We start from the raw sequence: 24,152 nt of genomic DNA, 5'->3' as shown, positions 1-24,152 counted from the left end.
GTTGCTGTTTGATTTTAAAGTACAGTTTCATATTCCGAATTGTGGCGCGCTGTGTTGTGAGATGGTCTGTGTTGGTTTCCGGGTTCTGTGTGGAGTCGCGTAGAAGACGACTGGGCGTGTTTGCCTACGCAGCACAGTAACGTCACGGAGAGAGGCGGGGAATATGAATGTTTTGATAATGTCAGGCTCAGGGGCGGGGGATTTGATTTAGTGCCGCAAAAGCAGGTCAGCCAGGGCGATGGGGGGAAAAGATAGGATTATCAGAAATTGGCGGCTCCCTGGTGCTTGTTTTCACGTGCGTTTAATGGACGGAAACTCGGGTAAGGTCCATAGGAAAGTTTTCTAAAATCGAGCCACTTAGGCTTAAAAAAACATGGCCGACCCGTAGGGACAATAACATTTTTTACTAGACCATGCCTTTAACTAACCCCATGTAATGTTCTTTCGACTGGATGTTCCTCCCATGTATTCCTCATCTTTTGATATATTCGGCTTCAGCAACAAAATAAGAAATTCAGGAGAAGTTGTACGTCGATACAGTTGATTATGTACCTCAAGGGCCTCCTTCCAGATGTCATCCCTGGTACATATAGCACATGCAGCGACCGTTGGCTCCAGTTCCGTTTTTACGCCCTTTTTCTTCTTGCAGAATTACCGGCAATAAAATTCCCACAGCCACATAAGACTTTGAAAGAGCGCAAGGTGCAATGCACAGAAATTCTACTGCAGGGTTGATTGAGGGGCAATTTGGAATATGTGGGAGGAACATCCAGTCGAAAGAACGGTACCTGGGTTAAGTAACACGTTTTTCAAATGGATTGTGTCCTCCCGCATATTCCTCATCTTTTGATAGACTCCCAAATCAGTGTGATTTGGTGGAGGGAGGGGAGGATTTCAGATGTGCTTTTAAGATTTATCGTGGACCGAGTGCAAGACTGCCATCCCAAATCCTGCATCCTGGCCTTGGGATGAATCCTGTTAGTAATGTTTTCTGAAAGTGTGAATGGAAGAACATGTGGCTGCCGCACAAATATTCATCAGTAACGTGAAGCAGAAGACGTTGCCATGCTCCTTGTGGAATGGGCCCCAAGGCCTTCTGCAGGATCTTTATCAGCCAATCTCTAGCATTCCGTAATGCCTAATATAATCCATCTTGACTAAGTTTGTTTTGTGACTGCAAGTCACCAACTTGCTACCTGTATACCAAACATAAAGTTGGTAATCTTGACGCAACTTAATCATCCTAGAGATGTAAAAGCTAGGTGCTCGACTTGTATCAAACCTATGTAGCCTTTCGTCATTCTTGCCAGGATGTGGGGGCAGATAGAAAGATGGTAAGACTTTTCAGGGATAAATGAAAGTGATTACAATTCACCTTTCTCCTTGAAGAAGTTAGTATACAGAGGCTTACAAGTTAAGGCATGAATTCCGCTCACTCTGCGGGCTAATGTTAACGCAACTAAAAGTATGGTCTTAAAAGGTCAGCAATCTTAATGGACAGGAATGGAGTGACGAAAAAAGGAACGCACATGGGGAACTTTAGAAGATTAAGATCCTAAATCAGAACCTGAAACTGGAGATGGCGAGTGCCTTTAGACATTTTATGACTAGTGGCATCTTGAAGTAAGACAGCTCTTCCATCGTTCGCTTGAAGATTGAAAGCGCCCGCAAGTATCCTTTAAGGGTCCCAAGCTGGAGCCACAGATTTGCCAAATGTAACAAAAAGGACACCATGGGTGCACTGCACTGAAAAGTGTCCACATTCTTTTCTTTGCACCACTTGCAGAATTTATTCCAACAGCAGCGGTACAAAGATTGTGTTGCTGGCCAAAAGCAAAATCTCCGTTATAATCATTCGGGAGGTCCCAATCCTTATAGATCACTTTACCGAAGTAACCTTGCAGGTGACCACTTAGTAATCTTAAACTCCTGCATTGCTTTTTTAGACCTATGTGTGCATTGGGCTGAAAAAGCCAATTTCCTGCTTTCCTCTTCCCCTTGCTCCTTGCTCCTTCCTAGATCGCCACCCTAGGGACCTGATGGGGCAAGTGGCCATTTTCTATTGAAGCCTTTAGGGCAGCCCTCTGCGGCTAAGGGGCCCCAAGGCAAAGGGCAGCACCTACAGGCAGCCCCAGGTGGGATCTGTAGGTATCAGCAGGGGAAGTAGGCTGCCTACCACTTAAAGTATATTCGGGAGCAAGTGCCACCAAAACCTAACCCCGCCCACAAATGACTGTACTGGAGAACCCAATTAAACTCTTCCTCAGCTGCCTGAACATGATAAAACGCCGAGAACAAGCCACAGGTAAAGAAGTGCCGGCCACCCAATGCTGTACTTCAGTGTCATACCATGCAGACTCCCAAAGCAGCTGCCCACAAGTCCCCCGCTCACACCCCAACTCGCCGGGAGACAGCATGAGCACCGGAAAGTAGCAACACATGCCGAAAGAGGAAGAGGCCGCTTTCGCATTAACAGACAAGGTAGTGAGAACTATGGGTCGTAACTGCTTCCACCTCCTGTAATAAGTAATCTAACCACTAAACAAACACCCAGGACATCCTCTGGGAATCTAATGGGAACACATCATACATGCCTAAACTGAAGTACTTATTGTGTGTGGAAACCTAGGCATCCCTCTCCCGTTATCTAGGAATATGAAATCTATTTCTTTTTATTATTGCCGGCCATTCTGTGAAACCTAGGCCTCTTTCCGACTGTCTAGGATCCCAAAATGCTAAGGATATTATCTCACTGTAAACGACTGAAACCTGGGCATTCCCCTCCACCCATTATCTAGGTATCTCAAATCTAGGTGTAGTCTATCATTGTCTGCCATCATTGAATCTTAGGCCCCTCCCGTTACCCAGGAACACCCAGCAATCAACAAAAGCTAGTAACTATTAATAAGATTCACTACCCAAAGGTAACCAGAAACCTGTAGTCCTCCCACACACAACTATGCTACCCCTTCAAACACTTAATACTCCGCCTAGACAGTCCACCCCTAGCTAGAGGAACACCCGAACCCGGTGTACAGTCATAATGTCGACAAAAAAATGTCGAAAAAAAAAATGTCGACTTTCTCTTTTTTTAATTATATATTTATTTTAGGGGTTTGGGAGCTAAAAAAAAGGGAAAAATTAAAAAATAAAATTAAAAAAGGGGGGTTGGGGGGGGAACCCCCCATGTAAAAAAAAATGCATTGAAAAAAAAAGTCGACATTTTATTTTCGACATTTTGACTGTCGACATTATGACTATAAACCCCCAAACCCAACCCACTAAGTGGACAGACACCCTCAGAGGGCATCTAAAGCTTTTGCAGGACAATGCCGCAGTGTTGAGCGACACAGGTTCGCAGGACACACTACCTGACTTTCTATGTAGCACGTTTGTAACGTCCAAGCTACAGAGCCTATATAATCTGAGGTTTGGCGACGAAGGGGTCTGCAGAGTAGACAGAGTACGGAAGTTTCAACCTCCTGTCTGCGGCCGCCAGGTAAGAAGTTTGGAGTTTGCTTGCTGCTCTGCACTTCCTTGCCCTCCTCCCTCACCCTACATTCTCGCTTCGCACGCGTTCTCGCTCCCTCCCATGCACCCTCTTGCAGTCCTCGTGTGTGGACTGCTGCCTACGCATGCGCCATAGCCCACCTGGTACTTTGCAATCCTCGACTGCGTGGCTCCTCGCTCCCCACCACGATTGAATGTCCGCGCTTCCTCCTCGCGATTCCTAGACCACGTGCACCATGCTTTGCCTCACACCCGCAGCCCGCGTGGTCCCTCAAAATCCTTGATGAATGGTTCCATTCAACTCCCTGATCACAGGCCCCCACTTCCTCTTTGCGATCATCCAACCGCATGCCTAACGCTGCCACGCTCCCTAGCCTGCGAGGTTCCTCTCAACACCCTGATCGTGTGTCCTCGCTTCCTCCTGCAATCCCATGACCGCGTGCCGCACGCTTGTCTTGCATCCTAGACTGTGTGGTCCCTTCGCAGCCCTTGATGGCATTTTTCCTCGTAACTACCTTATCGCGTGTCCTTGACATTTCCTCGCGTTTCCCTACTGCGTGCGACGCGCATTGCCTCGCGCTGCCCGCATAGTCCCTTGCAATCCATGACTACGTGGTTCCTCGCAATTCCCCAACCGCGTGTCTTGCAACTTAGTGTTCCCTGACTGCATGTTCCATGCTCTTCCTCGCGCCCCCCTGCTCCCACATGCCCTCCGTTAGGCCTGGACTGTCCAGATCACGGTTTATCCTACTGTCCTGTTTTCTGGCGTTTCTTGCCTACTTAGGTCATCGTTCTTCACTGCTGCTCTTTTTCCTCACCGACTACCTTGTTTTTGCCTACACTGCCTGTATTTCTCCACTTATTACTCCCTCATCTAGGTAGCTTTGGCCGATTTCGTCAGTGTTTGTTTGTAGTTTTTGTATTTGCCTCACTGACTGCCCTATACAATATTGTACCGATGTGTGTTCTGTGGTACTCTTCCTTCTCCAGGTTCTCATTTGCCATCTACTTTGTTTTGTCTTCTTAGCAAATCGTTCATTTAGCAAACTGTTCTACTATTGTCTGAGCTCTTGTTGTATTGGTCAGTTGTCTATTGTTTCATCCCTCTTTTTCTCGTCTGCTTGCACCTCTCACTGTGTCCTGCTCTAGTGTCTCCCCCACCCCTTCTTTCTCATTTTTCCCTACTGACTCTATGGTGCTCTCAGTTTCTCCTATCTGTCCTAACTGCTTCTCCATCAACTATCCTGCTCTCCTCACTAAATCTGGAAGGAAGAAGTTTAAAAAGGACATCCTGGTCTCCAACCCAGGCCTCCTTATCGCCGACACCTATTACCAGTGCCTCCTCCAAGCAAAACCTCACCGACATCCTTTTTGTCATTCCCTCGCCAGACCTATGGACTCTGCATATGATCTCTGTGCTCTCTCTTCTCCCATTAATGTTGGCACCGGATGGGAGGCCCTCCTGGCCCCCTTCCACTCCTAAGTGGATAATTAATGTTTACCCCCCCAGGCCAACCTTCTCTTTGACAGACGCTTCCCGTGCCTCAATTTCCTTTCTTCTCCTGCTGCCCCTCGCTTCCCTGTACAGCTTCTTTGCCTCCCCTTGCTGTCACCTCCTTGGCTACCTTGCCCTTTACTTCCTCTTCGGACGCCCCCTCAGGATTCTTCTACACCTCTGCAGGGCATACCACTGATTTGTACCCTTCCCCGAAGTCTTTCAAGGACAGCAACCTTCTCAATATTGCCACTCAACTCTCGCTCAGCTGTCAAACACTCCTCTGACATCTGCCGCCTCCTAGAAGAACTGGACCTCGATCTCAAAGAGACCTGGTTCACGGCCAGCTCTGTCACAAGCTTCGACACTCTCCTCCCTGATTGCTACAAGATATTCTCTCTCTCTCTCTCTCTCTCTCTCTCTCTCTCTCTCACACCCACACCAAGGTCATTTATCCGCCTTCCTCTCCTCCTCCTGCACACCATGCCTCTTTCCTGCACTCTGCTATATCAAATACTCTTGATGTTCTTGCCCCGGTCATGTGGATCCGCTTGAAGCCCAAAGCCAAGTGCAACTGCTGGTACAACTCAGACCACGTCACCCTTAAACGCACACAAGTGCAGGGTGGCTGAGAGGAATTGGCGTGCTTCCGGTACATCCTCCGACAAACTGGCCTGCCGCCTGCTCCAAAGGCAATACCGGCTCTGTCCGCACCAAGAAGAGAGCCCATATCCAAGTCTGCATCTCTGCAGCATCCAACAACTCGGACAAACTTTTTAAAATCTGCAAGGAGCTGGCCAATCCTGCTGCAGTCTACCTCTCCTGCCCCCTCCCAGACCCTCTGCATGGCCCTGGCTTCTCATTTCATCTCTAAAACTCAGGACATCCTGTCCTCTCCCTCTACTACCCTCACTTCCTCTGGCCCCTCTTCACCCACTTCTCCTCCATCCTATGCCTTTCCCCTGTTCTCCCCAGATTATGTTTCTAGACAAGTCTGATTTATCAAAGTCTTGTCAAAACATGTTCTCGCCTGTTTCTCCAGAACCATCAAGGACCACATTTCACACCCTGGCTCCTGCTCTGGCTGACTTCTGCAACCACTCCTTCGCCACTGGAGTGTTCCCTTCCCACCTGAAGCACTCCCTTGTGCACCCTCTATTTAGGAAACCCTCAGCCGACCCCTCCTGCCTGGCTAACTATCGCCCAATATCCATCACTCCTTTCATGTGCAAACTCCTGGAAAAGCTGGCCATCTCCTACCTTAATCTTCACAATGAATCTGTTGGCTGTCTCCATGACCATCAGTCTGGCTTCAGAGCTGCCAGAAGAACAGAAACTGTTCTCCTGAACAGCATGAAGACCCGCTCTCTAACCTTGATTCCAATACCACCCCTGTTCTCCTCTTACTTCATCTCTTCTCCACCTTTGACACAATCAACCATGCCATCCTGCTCAACCTTCTGATAACCTGGGTATCACTGATCAGGCCCTGGCTTGGCTGACCTCTCAGATTGACCCTCCCAGGTCCAACTTGGTTCCTGCCTCTCCTCCATCTCTACCTATGGTGTTCCACAGGGGTCTAACCTCTTTCCCTGGATGTTCAAACAATACCTGGCACTTCTAGCCCACCGCATTGCTGCTCTTCGGCATAAATTTCAGTGCTATGCGGATAACAGCACATTTTCAGGCTCCCTTCTGCCACCAGTTTTTTTCTAATTTCTGTCTGCTATCCAGGAGTGGTCTGCCGCCAATGATCTCTGCCTTAATGCCAGTAAGACAGATTCTCCTCATCGCCCCACCTGCTCCCTCCTTTCCAGTCTCTCTGGCTAGCCTCTCTAGGCCCTCTTCCTGCTTCCACCTTTGAGGCTAAAAGCCTTGGGGTCATCTTCAACAGCACACTCTCCTCACATCCTGGCGGCTCTAAAAGTCACACTACCAGCTGCACCTCCTCCGCGGTATTCTTCCTTTCCTCTGCTCTCCTTCCCCCAGTAGTTCCTCGTCTCCAGAGCTCTGGTTATCTCTAGGGTGGACTACTGCAACAGCCTTTCTAAATGGGTCTGCCTCTAATCTCTGCACCCAACTCATCCAAAACAGGACTGCAAGACTTGTCCTTGGCCTCAAGCCCAGGGATCATATCTCTCCAGGACTAAAATCTCTGCACTGGCTCCCAGTGGCTGCAACGATTAAAGGAATGGTTTGGTCAAAAAATGTTATTGTCCCTACGGGTCGGCCATGTGTTTTTAAGCCTAAGTCGCTCGAATTTAGAACAGTGTCCTATGGACCTTACCAGAGTTTTCGTCCATTAAACGCACACGAAAACAGGCAGCAGGGAGCAGCCATTTTGTGATAATACTATCACTTGCCCCATCGCCCTGGCTGACCTGCTTTTGCAGCACTAAATCATATTCCACGCCTCTGAGCCCGTCATCAGCAGACGCGTACCGCCCATTTCACAACGCCAAAGCATGTCTCGTGTCAACAATCGCTACGCTTCCGTATAAACGGACCGTTTCACAACACACAGCAGCAGATTTTCGATTCCATTCCTCTCTCTGTTACTTTGAGTATTCTGTGACTCGTTTCTGTGCTCTGGTCAGCTACCTTCGCCGCTTGTAGCCCGTGTGAACACCTGTACCTTCGCTATAAATTATTTTAGTTTGTTTACCACACAATGGCTACAATAATGCCCTACATGTACGAGCCCGAGTATACCAAGGAGGAACTACTGGAAAGGGAAACATGCGAAAACGATGGGGCTTTGTACGGCAGTTGGCAGGACGAATCATCGGATGAAGACCCTGGACCTAGTCGCATGGACGGTGTTTCCACCTGGTGCACATGCAATAGGTGCGAGCTAATGCCAACCGAGGACGAGAACTGCTGCTGCTGGGAAAACTCGGGATGCGTGGCCCACATTTCGGAGTATACTCTGCTTGTGATGCCACTACTATTTCAAGGTCGTCTCCTATATGGAACAAGTTACTTACCTATAACTGTTGTTCTCCAGCATGGGTCTGGCATGGATTCATATGCTCATGAATATTCCCTGTCAGGCCGGGAATCCTCGGTATAGAAAGAAATCAGCATCAGTTTCGTTTCTGTTCTGTCTTTCTTAGTAGTAACCAATCACTGGTCTCTGAGTCATACTGCCCGAGCCAATGACTGCCCTCTCCCCAAGCCCCGCCTCTGGCAGCCATCCTCAGATTTGGTAGCACGTAAAGTGGCAGTATGACCAAGTGAAGAGCCGCAGAGGGGTAGGCGGGAGGGTTCGCATGTGAATCCATGCCAGACCCATGCTGGAGAACAACAGTTACAGGTAAGTAACTTGTTCTTTCTCCAGCATGGGGTCTGGCATGGATTCACATGCTCATGAATATAAGAATACATAGCAGTATACACATGCACAACCACGGGAGGTGGCAACAGGCTCAACATTAAGCATCTCTTACCTCCTCACCAGGCTCACCTTAAGCAAACAAGTTGCGCAGCACTGCTTGGCCGACCCTGGACTCCTCCCTCGAGTCCCGATCGACTCAGTAGAATCTCATGAAGGTGTGCGTCGACCTCCACGTCGCAGCCCTGCAGATGTCGAGCAGGGGCACACCAGATAGGAATGCCGTCGTAGCAGCGATCGCTCTGGTCGAGTGCGCTCTCGGACGGCCGGGCAGCGGTCGGTTTGCCAACCGGTGACAGTGCATGATGCAGCCGGAGAGCCATCTGGAAATGGAAGCCTTCGAGAGAGCCTTCCCTTGATTCACAGGTCCAAAGTTTACAAACAGCTGTGATGTCTTCTTTGTGCGGTCCACGTAGAACTTCAGCGCTCTAGCTACGTCCAGCGAGTGCAGAGTCCTCTCAGCCGGCGACGGGAATAAAACTGGCAACACCAAGGGTTTGTTGAGGTGGAAGTCCGACGGCACCTTGGGCATGAAGGAGGAGTGCGTTCTCAGCACCACCCTTGTGTCGTGAAAAGTCAGTATGGAGGCTTGCAAGATAGGGCCTGGATCTCTCCCACTCATCATGCGCAGGTGATGGCCACGAGAAATGCTGTCTTCCACGACAGAAACTTCAACGGTGCCGAATGCATAGGCTCACATGGAGCCCCCCCATGAGCCTGGTCAGCACCACGTTGAGCTCCGACGCCAGGGCAGGGGCCTTCACCGGCGGGAATGATTGGAACAATCCTTTCATAAATTCCTTCACCAGCCGATGAGACCACAAGGACGCCCGTCCTGTAGTTCTGGTGTATCGTGAGATGGTGGCCAGCTGTATCTTGATGGAAGCGTGAGCTAGTCCAGCCTTGGCCAATGAAAGTAGGTACGGCAATACTTGAGGGTCCGTAATCCGCAGAGGGTTAATCTTCTGTGCACGGCACCAGACAGAGAACCTCTTCCATTCATGTCCGTAGCACGAGAGTTGAGGACGCCCTGGCCTTTGCAAGAACCTCTCTGGCTGGGATGTCGTACCCTCCAAACTCTAGTGCTGCAGGAGCCAGGCCTGCAAGTTCAGCTAGACTGGGTTGTGATGAAGAATGGCCCCTCCTTCTCTGGAGAGAAGATCCGCGTCCGTCGGCAGCTTGACTGGTGTGGACGCTGACAAGTCCAGAAGGTCCGGGAACCAGATCTGTCTCGGCCATGCCGGTGCGACGAGGATCATCCTGCACCGGGACCTCTTGAGCTGGTTGATGAGCCGGAGCAGCAACGGAGGGAACGCGTACAGGAACAGGCCGTCCCAAGGAAAGAGAAAGCATCGCCCATGCTCCTCGGCTGTGTGAACCTGCTGGCGAACCTCTGGCACTGAGTTCGTCGCCGTCGCGAACAGGTCGATCTGGGGTTTGCCCCATCGTTGAAAGAGCCGATCCACCTAGTCCTGGAGTAGTTCCCACTCGTGGCACGAGCGCAGCTTCCTGCTGAGTGAGTCGGCGATGTTTTTTTTCCTGCCAGGTGGAAGGGAACCAGAAACATCCCCTGGGCGACGGCCCAGTGCCACAGTTCCTGGGCCTCCTTGGATAGGGCTGGGGATCTGGTGCCTCCCTGCTTCCGGATATAGAACATTGCGGTGGTGTTGTCGGTGAAGATCCTCACCACTTTGTCCTTGAGGGACGGAACTATTTGAGCGCCCAGAACACGGCTCGTAGCTCCAGGATGTTAATGTGGAGAGACCTCTCCTCCGGGAGCCAGAGGCCTCTTGCCTGGAGATCTCCGGTGTGAGCCCCCCATCCCTCCAGGGAGGCGTTCGTCCTCACCGTCTGATACGCCGGGGTCTCAAAGTCCGTGCCTACCGTGAGGTGTGCACGGGTACCCCACCATAGAATCGCCCAACAGAACTCCTCGTCGAGCGGAAGCCTGTCTTCGAAGCTGCCCGCCGCTTGAATCCAGCAGGCATCGAGGAACTCCTGTAGCGGACGCATCCGAAGTCTGCAAAGGAGCACAAGGTAGATGCATGAGGACATCATCCCGAGGAGGGACTTGATGGACCTCACCCTGGCCACGTCTGTGGCTAACAGGCGCTACACCTTGCCCAAAATGGCCTTCGTCCTTTCTTCCGACAGAGATGCCAATCGCTCCACTGTATCGAGCTTTGCTCCCAGAAACAGTGCCACTTGCGAAGGCACCAGGTGGGATTTGGGGTAGTTGATGGCGAATCCCACTTCCGCGAGCAGGCGGGCGGTCCTCGCTGTGTGTTCGACGGCGAGTTCTCTTGACCTTGCACAGATTAGCCAGTCGTCCAGGTAGGGGTAGACGTGGATCCCCTGCAGGTGCAGCTGCGCCGCCACTGGGTGCTGACTTCAATCCGAACGGCAGGGTTCTGAATTGGTAGCGACGCCCCTTGCCTACAAATCTGAGGAACTTTGTGTCCTTTTAAAATGGGGATGTGGAAGTAAGCATCCTCCAGGTCCAACGTGTCCCGGGAGGATAGCTCAGCGGCTGCGTGCGCGTCTTGGAAGCAAGACGCGAAGCAACAGGTTCGACCCCCGGGTCCGTGCTTAGAAACCTCTGGGTGTTTAAGCGCGTTATAAATCCGTAACTAAGACAAAAAAAAAAAAACACATTACGCAATTAAGAAGAACAAACAATTCCTGTAACAGCGCCTCGATGCCTGCGGGCTGTGTGAGCGCTTTATAAATGTTAAATAAATAAATGACGATGGGAAGTCGCCCTCCTCCAGCTGTCCCAGCACGTGCTGGAGGGGGACCATTGTGAATTTCTGTGCCTTGATGTACTCATTTAACCGACGCAGGTCCAGTATGGGGCGCCAACTGCCTGTCTTCTTTCTGAAGAGGAAGTACCTTGAGTATACTCCGGAGCCTCTTGGGGATGAGCTCGATGGCACCTTTCTTGAGCATCGCCCTTACCTCCAACAGCAGTTGAGGGACGCGATTCTCCTTCCTGGCCACGGGAGGAATGCGAGGACACTTCTTTTGAAATTCTAGCGTGTCCGCAGGCCAGGGTGTCCGGCACCCAACGGTCGGTGGAAATGGACTCCAACACGCTAACTTGGTCAGCCGGCCTCCCACCAGGGTGCTTCGGTGGGGGCCCGACGCTACGGCCAGTTCAGTCCTGCTTGGAAGAGGCCTTGCCACCTTGGCCTCCTTGATGACGGCGGCGGCGGCGAGACCCTCCTTGCTTGCCGCGGCCTCTGTAGGCCTCCTGGGACGAGGAGCGGGCTGCCTGGCGGTACGTAGAAGAGCCACCGATGGATCCCTTGGAGGCTCCCCGTCTGCCTCCGGAGCTCCGAAAGGGCCGCCGTTGCTGAAGGACTCCCAAGGCTCGGGCTGTCTGTCAGTCTTGATGGCCTGGGGGGGACTCATCCACTGTCTTCCCAAACAGGTTGTTGCCGTCAAACGGCATGTCCAACACTCTGCTCTGGACGTCCTGTCGAAAGTCCGTCGCCTTGAACCATCCTTGTCGTCGAAGGCAAACCCTGTTGCCCAGCTGGCGAAATCCAGTTTCGGCAATGTCCGTTGCCACAGTTATGGCGTGATCCGACGCCACCTCACCTGCAGAATCTGTAGGGCCTCCGCCCTCTTGTCATCCGGTAGGAAGTCTAGCCGGGGAGCTATCCTGAACCAAAGCTACCTGTCGTAACGGGCCACAATCGCTAAGGCATTGGCCGCCATAATCGTCGCCGACGAGATGACTTGTCGTCCCATGGAGTCCAACTTCTTGCCCTCGCTGTCCGGCGAGGAAGTGGAAGTTGAAGCCGCCGCACCCGCTGCTTTCTTCTTGGCCGGTGCCAAGACGACCGAGTCCGGCGTAGGCTGGGCCCTGAGGCACAAGGGGGCGGCATCGGGGACCCGGTACTTCTTCTCGTACCTGTCCCTTTTGGCGGGTGTCGTGGAAGGGTTCTTCAGGATAGCCAGCCCCTCGTCCCAGATGTCGTCGAGCAACGCTACCGCGAGGACTGTCTTTCTCTTGGCCTCCCGTCGTTGGTAAAGAAAGCCTTCCTTTTTCTGTTCCTCAGGGCAGAGCTGGAAGAGCTCGGATGCCCTGGCTATCATGGCGTGGAAAGAGCCAATTTCGTCGGGCGGAGAGGCCCGAGGGGGGAGGGGTGATGAAGCAATGTCAGTTGTATCATCGCCACCGTCGTCGTCCGTCGCTGTATGCGTCGCCGTATCATCCCGAGGGTCCGGCGAGGGGGATGAGGGGTCCACAGGCCTTGTGGGCACGAAGGGCGGGGTGGACTCTCCTCCGCTTGTTCGGGTGGCTTCCCGACGGTCCTGGTTCTGGATCCTCCGTCGGGGTCCGTGCTAACCTCATCCTTCTCAGTACATAAGGATTGGATCGCCAACAAAATGGCCGCCGAGCTATCCTGGGGCTCGGGCAATGGCTGAGACGGGCGGGATGGCTGCTCCACTGGGCCCTAGTCGTCGCCATCGTCGCTATTTTCGATCACATCAGTAGGAACCTTCCCCTGGGAAGGAACCTTCTCGAACCTCTCGTTGAGGCCTTCGAACCTCTCGTTGATGCCCTTCACGGTTTCCACCGGATCCTCCTCGGAGGCCGAATCCGAGTCTGTAATGGCCACCGCCCCCCCCTCCTTTTTCCACGGGGGTCTTAACGATGGACTGGAAATAGGATTCCCTCCGCGACGGCAGAGAAACTCTGGGCCCCCAAGGCCGCCTCCACTGGCGTAGTCTCTGCCGGCTTCACCAGGGCCGCTGCGACAACCTCGATAGAGGCCTTTGCCGGGTGGATCAAGGCCCTCACCACCTTAGGTGCGTCCTGGGCCTTCGCTTTGGGGGGGGAAGAGTCATCGCCTCGCTCCCCCTCGGCTCCCTTCGAGATCAACCGGGGCCTCTCCAGAAGCTTACCCAGGTTCTCGGACTTCCTCTTCCCCGAACCAGAGCGCTGGCTCGTGGTTGATCGTGCCGGGGAAGTCACGCCCTGCTTGGCAGCCAAAGAGCCCAACCTTTCGGCGCTCCCGGTGCCCGCGGACTCGCAGTGCTTGGCCTTCTGTTGGGCCCCCGTCGCCGGGGCGCCCTCACAGGACTTAGAAGACCACTCAGACTTTTTCTTCGCCTTCTCACCCGCTGTGCCCTTCTCCAGTCAGGCGGTGAGGCGGGAACGACGATCTTGCTTGGTCCATTCCGACAGGTTCTTGCAGAATGCACAGTCCTTCTCCACGTGCGTCTTGTCCTCATGAAGGCAGTAGAGACATCTCGAATCCTCGTCCTCCTTGAAAACATTTTGCAATCCGCATCCCGGGCAGCTCCTGAACAGCTCCTGAACAGCTTGGATCCCGGAGTCGAGCTTCCTTTGTCCTGGGCCATGTCCGTTGAGGTAGACCTCAGATCTTCTGGAACCTCCAAGAAGCGTAACTCGATGAAAACTTCACCCTTGAGGGGCGTAGAAGAATTCCGAAACGGGTCCCTGTTATCGGAAGTGGAAACGGTGGAGCTTGAGGCTCGATTAAACCAGAAAAATTAGAAAATCTCCTGAAAAAGCGTGAAAGCGCAGTAAAAGCTCGAGAGCTACAGCACGAGGACTCCCAACACTTGAACGTGCGGTAAAAATCTGAGGATGGCTGCCAGGGGAGGGGCTTAGGGAGAGGGCAGTCATTGGCAGGGGCAGTATGACACAGAGATCAGTGATTGGTTACTACTAAGAAAGGGATCAGAAACTAAACTGATACTGATTTTTTCTTTACCGAGGATTCCCAGCCTGACGGGGGAATATTCATGAGCATGTGAATCCATGCCAGACCCCATGCTGGAGAAATGAAAAATCATTGGCACGAACACCGTGGGATTTACCGCCTGCATTACGCAGAGACACAATGGAAATGGCAAATATAATGTAAGTAACTCTTTAGACGCTTTAATACCGGAAAGAAGAATGAAGAATGAATGAAGAGCAAGTAAAACTGTTTGTGGGATCGTCTTTCTACTGTGCACATGAGCATGCATGTGCCCATTCGACACGCATGTAGACAGTCGTTTCTCAGTGGTTCAACGCTAAACAATCATTACATTGTGTGTTTACCTCGATTTATTTTGTTAGTTTTCGCATTGCTTTTAGAGCCGAACATACTCCATTGCACTATTCGCGCAAGCAAATAGTTTAAGCTCGGCGGTAATAAATAAAATGAATTATAGTAATAAAGATCGGCTGGTGAGACTAATTACAATTTTTATGTTTTCTAAACAGATACATCCTACCATACTGCTACTGCCATCTATTCCAGACCCCGGGCGACGGATTTTTCAATCGCCAGCTGCAGCTTCTTGTAAACAACTGCACAACGTTGACCATTTTATGGGACGATCGCCAAGGGCCCATATGCCCTTACGCAGTACTAGCAGCTAGAAGCAACATATCAACCTTTACGGTGGCCTAGTGCCTAGTTGATGGAACAGCCTGGCGGTTCACCGTGCGTCCAAAGTGCTTCTTTTAACGAAAACCAACACCTTGTGTACCATAAAGGAACAGCGCGTGACTCACGATGAACTTTAGATAGAGGATTTGCGGATCGAGAGTAAAAAAAAAAAAAAAAAAACATTCCAATTTAATATGCCAATTGCTGAATATTCTCCAAACATTTAATGTCAAATAAATGTACTTTACCAAATGTACCGTATTGCGGTTTGATTTTAAAGTACAGTTTCATATTCCGAATTGTGGCGCGCTGTGTTGCAAGTTGATCTGTGTTGGTTTCCGGGTTCGGTGTGAAGTCACGTAGAAGACGACTGGGCACGTTTGCCTACGCAGCACAGTAACGTCACGGAGAGAGGCGGGGAATATGAATGTTTTGATAATGTCAGGCTCAGGGGCGGGGGATATGATTTAGTGCTGCAAAAGCAGGTCAGCCAGGGCGATGGGGCAAGTGATAGGATTATCACAAAATGGCAGCTCCCTGGTGGCTGTTTTTGCGTGTGTTGAATGTACGAAAACTCGGGTACGGTCCATAGGAAATTTTTCTAAAATCGAGCGACTTAGGCTTAAGGCTTAGGCTTAACACATGGCCGACCCGTAGGGACAATAAAAGATTTTGACCGAACCATTCCTTTAACAAGCGCATAAAACATATAGGATTTTCCTGACCTGAGAAGGCAGGAAGAATGCCAAACAATAATATGGCCAAAGAAGCGAAAATTCATGGCATGGCCATTTTAGGGCACTAGCAGCAGTCTGACGTAGAAAACGCAAATGTGCACACTAAAAATAATGAAAACATGGTACAAAAGGTAATTGCTGCTACCAGCTTGTCTTTAGGTACATGTAAAAGTAACCAAAAATCTCAAATGTAAAAGTCTAGAGTGTTACAATGCAGTGCAGAGGGGATACCTTTGTAAGATGCTGTGTGTACTGTAAAAAGTTATCAAAAAAAGTAAAAAGCCAAAAAGCAGTTTGCCAGTTTCTACTCTGAAGGACTGCCCAGTTTCCTTATACCAAAATGAGCAAAAGGCCGGGCCAGGTTTCACTTCTCTGTAAAAGGCCAAAACAGTTTCAAAAACAAAATAAAAAGTTTCGGTGTCCATAAGATATGGAGTGAAAGCTTCCTAATGAGAAATAATTTCCAACGGCTGTCACCGGAGACAATTTGCCAGGCATGAAATCGTCTAAACATTGGTGCCTATGTAGTCTAATATTGCTCGATGTAGAGTGGTACGTTAATAGTTGACCAACTCTGCATACAGCGACCAACCCGCTGGCAGGAACAAACAAGGAAAACAAAAGGAGGTGATGGCTGACTAAATCTTAACCTCTGGCATTGCTCTGGCCAACCCTCCAACTCCCGTTCTTGCCTGCCTAGTCATTACAAAGGGGAACGACATATGCATATTAGGCTTGGTCCCACGGTCAAAACAATCCAAGGTAGTCTACGCGTGAAGTATCACGGGTACAGTACACTTAACAGCAGGGAAAGCATTACAGGAATGCCCTGTCAATGTCCTTTTTAGACTTCGAAAAACAAATCCTGTAATCCTCTACACCGACTAGATGTCTGCCTATGCTATGCATGCGATTCTAAGCAGATCTACAAGCCTCTGAAATGTTGTTCAATATATATGTGTGGTGTCCTCTTCCGTGTAGTCTAAAGGGCACAGCTGTATCTAGCTTCCAGACCATCTTGTACAGTGATGTTGGAGTGCTCCGTTACCTTACCCATTGACTGAATTTTTCTTTAACTTAGTGGACACAGTTTTCCGCATAAGGGCAGATCTCTTCTCCCAATCGGAGGTCTCTGGAAAAAGCTACCAACATTACATATTTCAATGTAAGAACTAATCTGTCCAAGCAGCGATCAGGTTTTAGTTACATTGGAAGGGCCACATATAAGTAGTGCAGGATATCCCATTAAGGTGAGAGATTTCAGGCACAAAAGCAAGTAACTGAAATAGACAGCCAGTTAGCAAGATTGCAATGTTTTGGAAGCTATTTTAAGAACATAAGATAAACGTATCTTTTGTAGAGAAAAATAGTACCTGCCAGTGCGTTCTTCATCAGACTCTTTGCCTTCCTCATCATCACTGAACTTCAGCTTCTCAGTATAATCAACTTCTTCATGAGCCCCTGTTCCAAGATATAACAAAATGCATCAGTCAAACAAGGAATACAGATTGACAAAGCTCTAGAAAGGCAACAGTCTCAAAGCCATTCCCTTAAGGTGCAAGCTTAGGCAGTCCACTAGCCAACAAGCATGCAGCATTCAAATTCTCACACACACTCTTGGAATATTAAGCCAATACAGCATGCCTTCAATCCAAAATAAGTCTGTCTTTTGTTTACTCAGGTTGTGTCATGGCTTCAGACGTCAGGCTTGCATCTGGCTAGGAGGTGGTTCAGATAAAAGGTTCAAAGATCCTGGGCTGTACCCACAAGGTTGGACTGACAAGGTTACTACATTGTCTCAGATGAGGAGACCACCAGGACAGTTCAGGTGCAGTGAACAGTTGAAGGGAGCCCCCGCACGGTCATGCCTAGCGAACTATGGCTGTAGAAAGACTCCTCTCTCCTGCAAAAAGACAATCAGCAGGATCAGGTTCCTGTGCCATTACACAGATGTCTGCAAAGTTTCCAGCTCTAAGGCCAGAGACATCCGAACAGTAAAGATGCCCACCTCCTAGATTGTGCAAGCCCAAACTGGCTCAGTGACTCTACAGAGCTCCAGAAAGCAACATAACAGGAGTGCAGACAAGTTGTTCCCGCTAAAGCAAATGATGGGAGGCACCAGGAACAGGTCTTGCCAGCAATAGAGAGACAATGTTTCGATGGGTGGTAGATCAGCTTGACCAATTAAAGGTTTAAACAGAAATTGGGGATGTGGTCTCGTGCAAAAGGGATGTGATGAAGCAGTTCAGGCTGGACTGCCCTTTTTGTGGTGGGACCAAGCCCGATTTGCATTTGGTCTTCCCCTTTTGTAATGGCTTGGCAGGCGAAGAATGATGGCCTGGAGGGTTGCCAAGAGCAATGCCAAAGGTTAAGATTAATTCAAAACCTTCCAGCCATCACCTCTTGTTTCGCTTTTGTGAGGACAGGAAGCAAGGGGAGTCTGAAACTCTGCTTTGCCTTCTGCATGCCTGCCCAGAGCCTGTTCCAACTGGGTGACTGTTCTAAAAGGAGAGCCAACCCCAAAGTTTGAATGTACCCTGAGCCCCGACTGGCAAGGTTCCTGGATAAGAGACTGGATTCCTGGTGCACAGACAAGTCGACCACTGCAACCAAATCCAAAGAGGAAGAGAAAACGCCTGAACCTACTTCAAGCAACTGGAGAGGCCTGCTGAGTGACCACTGCTGTGCTGATCCCTTCTTCCATGAAACAGAAGAGATCTGAAGAGGACTGTGTCCCTTGGGATGGTGGGAACACCCAGTCCTGAAAAAACTGGCAGTTTGAGCTATCCCACAACTACCTGCAACCTTCCTGGGCTGTCAACCACCAATACCATGGGAAATGCCACCATCCTGCAGTGCATAGTCTTCCGAAGAACACATTTCCCGAAACTTTAGTGGACTCTTTTCGAATCGACCAGGCATTAACCATCCTTGATTGGTGTCTGAAAAGGTGCCAAACCACAGATCCGTGTTGGAGCAGGAAGAATCCTTTGCGGAGGGTCTCCACTCTTGACTGCTGCAAAATCCATTCCAGAGTCCATCCAATCACCACCAAGGAACAGGAGAGCAGGTCTGCAGCTACTGCATCATGAAGGAGTCCATTCTAATAGCTTCTAAGGTACTGGGGCACTCAAGGTAATACTTACCTAGAATCATTCTGCCCCACCCTCTGGCACCTCAACTCAGTCCTCCTTGGACACTTAGATACCTGGCTACCCGTACGTCCATATTAGCGCTTGGCTTACTAGCGGGGGAAGACAGGTGGAACGTGTTAGGAAGAATTCTCATTTATAGCTAATTTCCCTTACCTAGTGAGTCCCTCAGCAGCTTTGCTGGATTTCAGGGGTTTAATTTTTCCACCTGGTAAGAGTGTGAACCTTTTTTCCCGGCAAGGGTTAACTCTGTTCCCTTTTTGTCTGTACCTCCTGGAACCTTGTTTCACTCCCTTAACACTAAGACTTGGCTGGTGGCAGTGGTATCTACCCTAACTTTTCTACCACGTTTATACTATATAAACATGGTACTGTTTTAGGCTAATGTATTAGCCTCAAACATAAACCCACTTGACCAAATACTTTCTTTTGGCTCTGGTCGGGTTTAGTTGCCATTTCTTTTTGTTAACATCCTTCTTGTGTTTTACTTTGCGCGGCAAACCAAGTTTGCCTTCTTTGTTCGCCGTCCTTTGGCGCGCTTCTGTGAAGAAGCCCTCCAAGGCGCCTGCTAGGTGGGCTGAATGTGAGGGAGAGGTTTAGCAACCCCCTGCGCAGGGTCTCCTTGGAGACCCAAATCACACTTTGTATCCATTGGCTGAGGTGGGTGTCCGGGCTGGACAACCCCCCCCCCCTGCTGTGTGATTGACAGCAAGGATGTGGGAATGGGGGATTTTGGCATAAGAGGCAGGACTCTTGAGCTGGAAGTCAGAGTCGCCACTGGAACTACAAGAACCGAAGCGAAGACGATGGCTGCTGCAACTCCCGAGTCCCGGTGAAGCCCTGCTGCAGTCCTGAGCCAGCTACCCTTCAACGACAGAAGATCCAGTCCGGAGTCTTTTTCCCTTGAGCATGGTGGGATCAACAAGCTCACCCTCTACAGCCAGAGAATCCTCTTCTGGGTCGAAATCGCTGCACAAAGCTGTAGTGGTCCGGATAGCCATCAGAAGAGGCCTCTCCCGTTTTAAAGGAGCGCACCTTTTATTCACTGTTGCTTTGCTGCTGTTGGCCTCATCCCTGGGTAGTGCAGATCGCTCCAGACGTCGTCCTTGTCCCAATGACTGAAGTACCCGGAACAACGGCCGCCGCACCAGCTTTCTTCATTTGAATAAGGTACTGTGTATTTGGTCGTTCTCTCCGTCCGACCTTGAGGAATCAGGGTGAACCCTTTTTCTTTCTGAAGGCTTAGCCTTTCTTCCTTCCCTCATAACGTTTGCCTCCCTTTGACAATATCCAAGTACTCCTGGCAACGTTAATCTCGAAATGTCCTAAACGTGTGATCCTCGACAACAGAGCCCTGCTCCATTTGACACTTGCGCAGGCCTATTGACTATCTGTATTTTAGAACACGTCCTCCGATTCTAGTGCCTTGACAAAAGTATTGCCTATGATTTTTATCCCCTATTCCTTGGTTTTTATTCAATGTGCTAAGGGTGTTTGACTATGGTTACATTTCTTCCTGCGGGTACGCCTTTCTTTCGTAAGACCAAACTGTCATTACTGTCAAAAAGTGAGCGCTTCTTAACCTCCGGTAAAGTCTTTTGTTTCACAACACCGTCCTGTCAAATCCTAATGTACTTACCTTGAATTGACCTAAACCAAAGGAATTGGTTGTGTGTGGTGTATTTAGGGTGCGGTCTTGTTTAATAGAAGTGAAGTGTTTTATGAACAGAAGGTTTAAAAATAAATGTACTTATTTTTAACCAGAAACCTTGAGTCAGTGTTTGAGTCACAGTAATTGTAGTCCTTTGTGTAATCCCTATTACTGCTCATTTGCTCTTGAGATAAGTGGCTGCTCCGCTACTGCTACCACTATAACTGTAGTATAGACTTGTACCAAAGGTGAAATTGTACTACCACCTGTAGACTTAGTCTGTAGTGTTCCCTAAGGATACTGCAGAGGATTCTGCCTAACAGAACGTATACAGGAAAGGGGGCTATGAGTATTCTTGACATGACAGGGAGTTACTTTCATTACTCATACGTCCCATCCCCTTTTCCTCCAACCTTGCGGGCGATGCCACAGAACAAAGGGTGGGGCTGTGATAACCTGCCTCATATCTAGGACGAAGCAAAAAGGTTCTTCAGAACCACCTGACCAAACTCTGCATTGCACCCGGCACTGGTATCCAGTGAGTGGTGTTTAAAGAAAGAGTGGCCCAAGTAGCCGCCTTGCTGAGGACACCCCAAGGAGGTCTCTGAAACATGGTGGCTTTGGGTTTGACTGCATGTGCATGAATCCCTTCAGGGTCAGGTTTGTCCATGGCCGTGTACACCTCAAAGATGGCCAGAAACAGCCAACTGGCAATGGAAGACTTTGAAGGCAGAGAGCCGGGGGACAAGCCCCCAAAAGTCACAAACAATGCCTCACTCCCTGAAGGATTTCATCCGAGAGAGTTAAAACTTGAGAACCCTCTTGAGGTCCATGGAATGCAGGGACCCATCTGCATCAAACTGTGGGTTCGGAAAGAAAACCGGCATCTTGATTCAAATTAAATGGAGACCACCTTGGGCAAGAAGTATGGGTGAGTGCGCAAGACGACATTGTGGTTGTGAAGCGTAATGAACGGCTTGCATGAGGACAATGTCTGCAGCTCATTAACCCTGCACGCAGAGGCGAGTACCACCAGAAAACAGTCTCGTCACCAAGCGGATGTCCACAAATGCCATCAGCTCAAAAGAGTTGTGCTGCAAAGCTGCCAGAACCATATTGATGTCTCAGACCGAGTGCGGCCTATGCACTGTCGGAAAAGCCTAGACAACTCCTCAAGGTGGGCTTTAACCACATGCTCAGTAGAATTCTTGTAAACCCCAAAGGCCGCCAGATAAGTGTGGCACGTATCGACCTAAACTCTAGAACGAGCCAGGTGTGCTGAAAAAGCCAGTAAGTCATCCAGAGGACAGGGTGAAGACCCTTTTCACAAGCCCAATGGCAGAATCTAGTCCATTTACTATTATACTGGGACCAAGTCGAGAGCCTCCGGGCCTGCTGAATGATGTCCCAATTGTCATACGAAAATGGAGCATGCTGAAGCCTCAGCTTGTCAGGAACCAGGCCGCCAACGCCAGCTTGGCCGGGTCCTGATTTTTCACCACCCCGCCCTGCTCTGCTGCGCCAGGAATCCCCTGCTGGAGATCAGAAGGTGGATGGGACCCCCGGAGCTCAACTGCAGCAGATCTGAAAATCAGGGTCTCTAAGGCCAGTGGGAGACAATCGGGATGAGGCTGCAACCTACCAAAGACCAAAACTTAGAGGGTCTGTTAGAGCAGAGGGGTGGGCAGGAAGGCATAACACTTGCGGCCGTGCCAACAGTTCTGGAAGGAAACCCCCCCAACACTGGAACAGGGGCCACATTGAGTGTGCAACTCTCGCTCATAGTTGTTGAACCCCAGGCAGCTCAGCTGGTCCGATTCTGCGTTGCTGTCCCCCAGGAGGTTGACTGCTGAAATCCAAACTCCCTCCGTCAGGGCCCATTGCCAGATCGATACCGCCTCCATGAAGAAGGTGGTGAAGGAACGGGTGCCACCCTGCTTGTTCAGGTAAAACATCATAGTAGAAATGTCCATAAGTGACTTGTCCCTGATGAGGAGCAAAAACACTACAAGGGCAGGCCCACTGCCCTGAGCTGGAGCAGATTGATATGCAGGAGGGCTTCCATCCTGGACCATACACCATGAATCGCGTACCTCTCCAGAGAATGCCCCCAGCCAGAAAGAGGTATCGGTTTTCATAACCAGGTAAAGCTCTGGTCGGGTGAAGGGGGCTGCCACTGAAACATTGCCATCCAGCAGCCACCAGCGAAGATCAGGTAGTAGGAGCAGTGGTATTGGAATCCCTTCCAACTGAGACCCTGTCTCCCGATTCGAATTGTCTGCGGGTGGAGCTGGAAGCACTTCATCTTGAGGTGAGCATGCTGCAGACCACAGGAGGCCATCAGGCCCAGAATGCGCTGGAACCACCATGCTGTGGTGGTAGTGTTCGCCAGAAAGTGCCCCAATGTCTTGCGGTGGGCCAGAAGTCTATCGGGCACAGGAAACACCCGCTCAACGTACTCTTGCGTCCAGTCCCCTTTCCTCCATACTGCATGGGAGTCCCTTCCAAGGGACGGGAGACAACCTTTTTCACCAGAAAAAAAACCTTCCCCTTTAAATTTAGAGGCGCGCAGTGGTGCGGCCCTGGGAGCATGCGCTGCCCTGACTCTGCCGCCACACCTCAGTCTCCTTTTCCACGGGAACGGGCCAAATTCACCAGCGCTCCTGGGTTTGGCTTCAGCCATGTAATTCCATGCGCGGATACATCTCTTTTTTCCATTCAGGTACTCGGTCCTCAGGCTTCACGCTCCTCCCCGTCGCATGTCAACTTCAGCATCCTGCAACGGGCTCTTCTCAACTTCAGACCCCCCCCCCCCATACCGTCTGCCCACATTGCCTTGGCCCACACCACGGTTGGCAAGCTTGTACAGCGTGCAATGCCCCGGCATGGAAATCGCTGCAGAACAGACTAACCAGGTGGAGAGAGCTCTTCCAGAAGTCGCCTCCCAGATGACCTCAAGCACTTCGTGAAACACTGAGCCAGAACCAAGGTAGGGCTTCTATTTTCCAAGGCACCCTGCAAAGGAGACTCCTTCCCAAGGACTGGCCTGGGTGCAGGGGGTGGGGGGAGGGAGGGCGGCTCAGGTCCCAACAGCACGCGCATAGAGGCTGCTCCAGCTACCGGCCGACTGGTCGAGGGATTCTCGGATTCTCCCAGAACAGTGCTGAGGGATTGGAAGGTTCTTTAAACGATTTCCACCGGAGGGGCTCTGCCCTTTTACCAGCATTATGTCAAGGGGCCACGCCCTAGCACCGGCAATACTGCTGAGGGAACGCCTGAACGCAGCTCTACTGGCCCATAGGCCGAGGGGGGTCTTACCTCCCGGCCTAGGCCCGACAAGCAGGGTAGGCCTCATGATGCACACTCTAGTGTCTTGGAGGAGCCTGGCCCAGTGAGCTGAGCAACACGATGCAGACACGTGGCAGGGAGCTCGACAAAATGGCCGCAGCGCCAGAAAGAGGCACCCGTCCGACGCCATTCCAGAAATTTAGTGAAGAACGAGTGTCAAGGTGGGACTCGTATCAACCAGGTACGTGGCCTACAGCCTATCCATCATTTGCGCAGGGCAGGTTCCCACTGCGTTGTTACGGGCAGGGTATGCAACAGCTCCAGCTACCCAGTCAGTATCCCCTACCCCTTCTCCGGCCTGTGAAGAAGGGTTCGAGAGGTTCCTAGGGCTCATGAAATAACCTCGGATGGGGTTTATCCTCTGGGATGCTATCAGGGACGTGCTCCCTGCGATGCTACTGGCAGCACAGGCTCCTCCTCTGTCGGCTCCCAAGCAGATTCCT

General features: G+C 50.7%; 1 protein-coding gene across 8 annotated transcripts in view; it reads right to left on the bottom strand.

The window, feature by feature from the left end:
- PRRC2A (proline rich coiled-coil 2A) overlaps positions 1-24,152 on the bottom strand; it is a 2,343,739-nt gene that overhangs the window by 1,507,069 nt on the left and 812,518 nt on the right. For all 8 annotated transcript variants that reach the window (XM_069635075.1, XM_069635076.1, XM_069635077.1 and 5 more), the window contains exon 10: positions 16,932-17,019. In XM_069635075.1, the coding sequence (XP_069491176.1) occupies positions 16,932-17,019 (88 nt within the window). The remainder of the gene's footprint in view (positions 1-16,931; positions 17,020-24,152) is intronic.

The sequence above is a fragment of the Ambystoma mexicanum genome, chromosome 13 (genome assembly GCF_040938575.1).
Source record: "Ambystoma mexicanum isolate Mex_15411 chromosome 13, UKY_AmexF1_1, whole genome shotgun sequence".
Taxonomy (NCBI): Eukaryota; Metazoa; Chordata; class Amphibia; order Caudata; family Ambystomatidae; genus Ambystoma; species Ambystoma mexicanum.
The sequence above is the reverse complement of the archived record's forward strand: the minus strand, read 5'-3'. Positions and strand labels throughout refer to the sequence as shown.